Source organism: Rhamphochromis sp. 'chilingali' (assembly GCF_963969265.1).
Source record: "Rhamphochromis sp. 'chilingali' genome assembly, chromosome: 1".
Lineage (NCBI taxonomy): Eukaryota > Metazoa > Chordata > Actinopteri > Cichliformes > Cichlidae > Rhamphochromis > Rhamphochromis sp. 'chilingali'.
Window position 1 is genome coordinate 55,470,411 of NC_137929.1, and position 5,766 is coordinate 55,476,176.

The following is a 5,766-nucleotide window of genomic DNA, read 5'->3' on the forward strand; positions in this document are numbered from 1 at the left end:
CTTGCTGACGTTCAGCTGGAGGTGGTTGTCCTGGCACCATGATGCCAGATTCTTCACTTCATCCATGTAGGCCGCCTCATCGTTGTTGGAGATGGCACCCAACACCACTGTGTCGTCAGCAAACTTCACAATGTTGTTGGAGCCATGGGTGGCCACACAGTCTGAAGTGTAGAGGGAGTAGAGCAGTGGCGTTAATGACCCTATGCATATTCATTTAACCACAATAAAAGGAGTGCTATGGGGAACCTGGCTGAGAGTCTGATGGAGATCAGGTGGTGGAATGACACTTGGCTCCAGTCAGGTCTCCCTCATGCATGAGTAACATGAATAACTTTGCCTACTTGGTGTTCAATGCTTTTGCTGTGTTTTTAAATTGTCTCGTTCCAGCGGTGGGCCTGTGCTAGACAGACCCAACAATTACCATTTAATTGGTGTGAATTGTGGACTTAATCGTATTAAGTGGCTGCTAATACAGTGGTTCCCAAACTTTTTTTTGCTGGGCCCCCCTTTGTTTTACACGAAAAACGTTTGCCCCCCGCGCGCGCACACACGCACTAACACATCCTCCAACCACACACACCCATATTTTGCTCCACACCTCAAATATTTAGTAAACAATTAAGCAAATACAAGTAACCAGCAATAAATGACAGGTAGTAATAAAATAAACTACTAACTCTTTTACGCTACGTCCGCACCTACACGGGTATTTGTGAAAACGCAGCTGTTTCGTCCACACGTAAACGGCGTTTCAAATCACCGAAAACTGTGATTTTTTAAAACTCCTTTTTTGTGGTTTACGAGTGGACGAGGAATACAGAGTTCGTCTGGTATGTGCCTCTTTTCACATCACGCTGTGCGCCACTTATTGTTTACATGAGATGAATTGCAGAATGGCAGAGAGAGACGAAATACTGTTACTGTTAATCTGACTATCCTCAGGTTTTACAGGCAGTTACTGTCTCTCCATTTACAGAGGCAGAGGCGTCACCGTGTGATTATTTTACTATTATTATTATGATTATTTTACATGTAGTTGGGGGTTTTTCTTCTGTGTAATAATATTCAACATTGCTATCAATACATTTTTCAAAAAAAATGCCTCTCTGTGCAAAATGGGTTTAAAAATATAAACAGCTGTGGGATACTGTTTGTCCGTGATTTGAACCGGGGTGACAAATCGTGGCAGGATCAGCCTGATGTTATTTGTATCCAGCTGTAACTTTACTGTATAAAGAGCTAACGTCTCCAAAATGTCAGGAGTAGTTAGTCGTTACAACAAGTGTTTGTGAACTAAAAATCAATAATGTGGGATACTGTTTGTCTGTGATATGAAAAGCCCAGCGCTGCTCCCAACGAAGGGAAAACCAATCCCGCAGGGGAGACCTACCTCGGCACTTGTGCAGGTGAAACCAAAGAGAAGATATGCTTCAGCAGATTTTCTAGTCTTTGGCTTGGAAGATAGTTTGTTTGGAAACATATTCAGCAATGCTTCACCTCCTGCTTTGCATTTCTGTGGGAGCCCCGTGCTAGCAGTGTCCAAGAGTTTTGTTTTTTTTCTTTTTCATACCGCGCCCCCCCCCCCCCCCCCCCCCCCCCCCCCCCTGCCATGGCTCTGCGCCCCCCCTAGGGGGCGGGCCCCACACTTTGGGAAGGTCTGTGCTAATAACACTTAAAAATGCTGATAAAGCAGAACAACGGAGGACCGGGCTGAAACTCAACCTCCTTTTTAAATGAGTAATGATTAAATATAATTAAAGAAGTTGAGGTTGAGATCAGGGGTGTCTGCCCTGGTGAGTGGGTGGAAATCAAAGAAAAACACAGAGTGCCCCCTCATATCACCTCTGAGTGAAGAGAGCCTGAACCCCCCCGTACAGACCCATATAAATTAGACCTGTGTTATGAAGCAGCAGAAGAATTAGTCGGACACGCTCACTCTTTGTTTGTTTGTTTATTGACAGCGACAGCAGCCTCCATGCAGAACGAGGGAACAGTAAACCTGCACAGCCATGTGTGCTACTTGGAGCTCAGCTCTCACTGAGCTGGTATGTGTTCAGTTTTTTTTTCCACCGTCACAGTACAAACAACACGATGCACCGGTGCAGCTCAGACCTGCACCCGCAGTAATATAAAGTTCAGTCAGCGTCCAAAGACGCGAGCGTTGGTTTCATAATCAGTCTCATAGAAAAGAAAGAGTGACATCGCAGCACATTCATCTTTAGAAATATATACAATCTGATTGTAAACACGAAGAGGTAGACGACCCATCTAGAAAAATAGAGCTATCTTACAAACATAGAACTCCTCGAATATAAAGATGTTCACATAAAAATAGCAGTCAAAACAAAGCACGACATTCTGACGTCTACATTTCTTCACGTCCTCATGCAGAAAAGTCACAGGTTGGTATTTTACAGGAGAAACCTCCCAGCGGGCAGCGGACTGCTCCTTTAACAGTCCACCACAGTAAGCAGGCAGGCGGGCGCAGACAGGAAACACGTCAGTGGCACCTGCGGTACAGCCCTCTCCTGTGCGGCCCTGCTCACAGTCCAGCTGCAGGACCGCGCTTGCGCATGCGCCCTGAGAGGAACCAAAACGTGCACTTGGTAGTCCCCCGAACACCTGTAAACGCCTGGCACGTCCTCCTCCTCTTTCGGGTCCAGCCAAAATCGTCCACGATGTGACGTTATGTGGAAAGGTGTCTCGGACGCTTTCCGGTCGACGGTTCAAATCCTGAAGCTCTGAGTGAGCTCGTCTGCTGTTGTTCTTTGCTTTTAGACGCCAGGCGCGTTCAGGGCCAGGGAGTAGGCGGCCATCATCTGTGCGCGCAGCTGCTGCTTGACATGCACGCGCCCGTGCCTTTTTCTCTCGTCGCTGCGCGCGAACCTCTTTCCGCACACGTCGCAGGAGAAGGGCTTCTCTCCGGTGTGCGTGCGAGTGTGCGTGGTCAGGTGGTCGCTGCGGCTGAAGCTGCGCGCGCAGATGGTGCACTGGAACGGCTTCTGTCCCGTGTGGATGCGCACGTGCCTGTTGAGCTCGTCGGAGCGCGAGAAGCGGCGCTCGCAGCCCTGCACGGAGCACGGGAACGGCTTCGCCTTCGGCCCCCCCTTCGCGGGGGCTCGCCTGCCTCCGCGCGACAGCTTGGGGGCTGCTGCCGCGTGCACGCCGCCGATGTTGACTATCGGGAACACGCCCTGCAGGAGGGAGGAGAGCAGCTGGGAGTCGAGGGTTGAGGGGAGGGAGGAGGGGGCGCAGTGGAGGTCGCTCCCGCTCTGCACGAGCTCCGTCTTTATCGGCGGTCTGTTGATGACGTAGCTGCCGGAATCTCCCCCGGTAACGGGAGCGGCGGACAGGCTCTTCAGCCAGTCCTCCAGCCCCAGCGGCTCCTGCTTCACCTCGCATGCGGGCTTCAGGTCTCCCTGTGCGGCGTCAGCGCTCAGCAGCGAGTCGATTAGATCCGCCACATCTACCTGTTGCTCCAGAGCTGACAGCGGCAGAAGCGAGTCCGCGCTGGAAGGGTACAGCGCGTCGTTTCCGGCTGTGGAGAGCGGCTCACACCCGCTGCTGCAACTGGAAGCCACAAACTCGCTCTTGACCACAGCTGGCAGGGAAGCGGAGGTGGAGGGCAGCTGCTGGGCGGCAGGCAGGGGTGGAGGGAGGTCCAGGACAGGTGCTGGGGCGAAGCTGGAGGCTGCAGAGGTGGTGGAGGTGATGGTGTTGGTGGCGGGCTGCTGCTGCTGCTGCTCCATCTCTGTGCAGATTCCCACGATCTCTGTGATCATGTTGAGGATCGCGTCCGCGGTGCTGCTCAGTCCCGCCGGTGCCGCCTCCGGCTCCGCGAAAAAGCTGCCGGTGTAGCCGAGGGAGGGCGAGAGCGTGTCCGAGGAGCAGTCGCTGAAGTCGGAGAAGAAATCTGAGTCAGAGGCGTCGGTGCCCGGAGAGAAAACTGGAGAGAGAGAGAGAGAGGGAGGGAGAGAGGGGGCGTTACTGTCATTGCATAATCAGCGGGCAGCCTCCTCGTCACACATCAGTCACAGGTGCAAACATCTGGCACAGCTGCTCTATCACACTCACCTTGGCAGAAAGGTGATCCCACGTCCGAGTCTGCGGGGTCGCTGAGGCTCGAGCCCACACTGTCCACCCAGGCGCTGCACGCGTCCTCAAACTCCGACATGAAGCTGTCCTCGCGTTCCAGAAGCATTTTTACACGAATCACAAACAAAAATCCAGTAAAAACGTAAAGCTGCTGGGCTCGTGCTGCCGGGATTCCCTTTAAAAACGATAATCCGGCGGTTAATCCGGAGCGGGTCGGTTAGTCCACGCTCTGAGGCTGAGGATGCTGAAGATGCTGAGGATGCTGGGCTCCCTGCGCTTTTATACTCTCCGTCTCCTAGGTAACTCCCGTCCGGGCCTTATTGGTCGACACCGGCGCGAGGGATTCCCCCCGCCGCGACGCTTCGTAGCTGCCCAAATATGGGCAGCATCCGGCCGTGACGGCGGGTATCCCCCATGCCTTAAAAGGACAGGCGGCAGAGCGACGTAGAGCTAGAGGAGAGAGGGGTTTCCTCCACTGCGGCAAGACAGGAGTTACACAAGCAGAGGAGGAGATGGAGGAGGAGAGGAGCGGGCTGTTTTTGAAGCTGGAGTTCCAAGTTAGGAGCATTTGGCCTCGCGGGGAGACTGAGGCTGTGACCGGTGTCAGTGAAGTTTGTTTTGAGGACAAAGAGGCTGCTGCTCTGCTCAGACCTGCAGGTAAACACAGTCCGCAGTGCTGCAGAAGGGTCGAGAGACACCCAGAGGAAACACGGAGAGCGATAAAGAGAGAGGGTGGCATGATTACATGTTAGTGACATTCCTGCACAGCCTCGTTCTGGCTCAGCTGCGGTGATGTTGTCTCCATGGAGATGAGGGAGATTCAGGGCATGCGTTATGTAAAAGGAGCAGAGTTTACTTAGATTTTTATTTTTTATTTGATGTTGTTTGTACATTTTTCTACATAAAGCCACACAGACTGCAGCTTAATGACAACTACAGTAAAGCATTAAAATACTGAAGGTGGCTGGTGATATCAGTGCTCAGGGAGGCATCCATCCATCCATCCATCCATCCATCCATCCATCCATCCATCCATCCATCCATCCATCCATCCATCCATCCATCCATCCATCCATCCATCCTCGATTCAGCTGTCACAGACAGGAGGACAAATAGAATCATTTACCCATATACCCTGCTGATTAAGATTGTGTTTGAGCGCTGGTTGGTGGTGTGCACATTTCTGTGTGTGCACATTTATAAAATAAAAGCACAGCAGGACCAGTGGCCTCTACGGCTCCACACAGAAGTTATGTGGGTGTGACATGTCCACATGTGAGTGTCTGCCTCGGTTCAAAATTAAATTTAGTCATTAAAGGATGAACCAGAGGCTCCGAGTGGACATCAGCGACCTCTGCTATAAGAGTTTGAAGCCTAATTTTAAAAGCAGAGCTAGTGTCTGTCTGCTGAACCCAGTCTGGGAGCTGTGGCCTGAAAGCTGAAGGCCTGTCATTCTACTTTTTATTAGTCTAGGAACAACAAGTAAGCCTGCAGTCTAAGATTGAAGTGCTCTAATGGGACAATATATTTCCATGAAGATATGACAGGGTCTGATTATTAAAGAGCTTGTATGTGAGGAGCAGGATTTTAAATTCTGGATTTAACAGGGAGCCAATGAAGGAAAGCCAATGTGGGAGAGATTTTAGAAGAACGCAATCAATAATTTTTGAT

General features: G+C 51.3%; 1 protein-coding gene across 1 annotated transcript; it reads right to left on the minus strand.

Annotated features, from left to right (window-relative positions):
• Positions 1–1,954: 1,954 nt before the first annotated feature.
• LOC308405932 (uncharacterized protein) lies at positions 1,955–4,315 on the minus strand. The gene is made up of 2 exons (XM_080896740.1): positions 4,075–4,315; positions 1,955–3,946 (listed from the first exon to the last, which is right to left on the minus strand). Exons 1-2 carry the CDS (start codon positions 4,199–4,201, stop codon positions 2,775–2,777), a joined length of 1,299 nt encoding a protein of 432 aa, XP_080752866.1. The 5' UTR covers positions 4,202–4,315; the 3' UTR covers positions 1,955–2,774.
• Positions 4,316–5,766: the final 1,451 nt, after the last annotated feature.

Excerpts from the sequence above, each read along its gene's own strand:
- LOC308405932 (XM_080896740.1), bottom strand. The coding sequence starts at position 4,201 with ATGCTTCTGGAACGCGAGGACAGCTTCATGTCGGAGTTTGAGGACGCG. Across the intron at positions 3,947-4,074 it reads GGGATCACCTTTCTGCCAAG|TTTTCTCTCCGGGCACCGAC; the intron begins GTGAGTGTGATA and ends CTCTCTCTCCAG.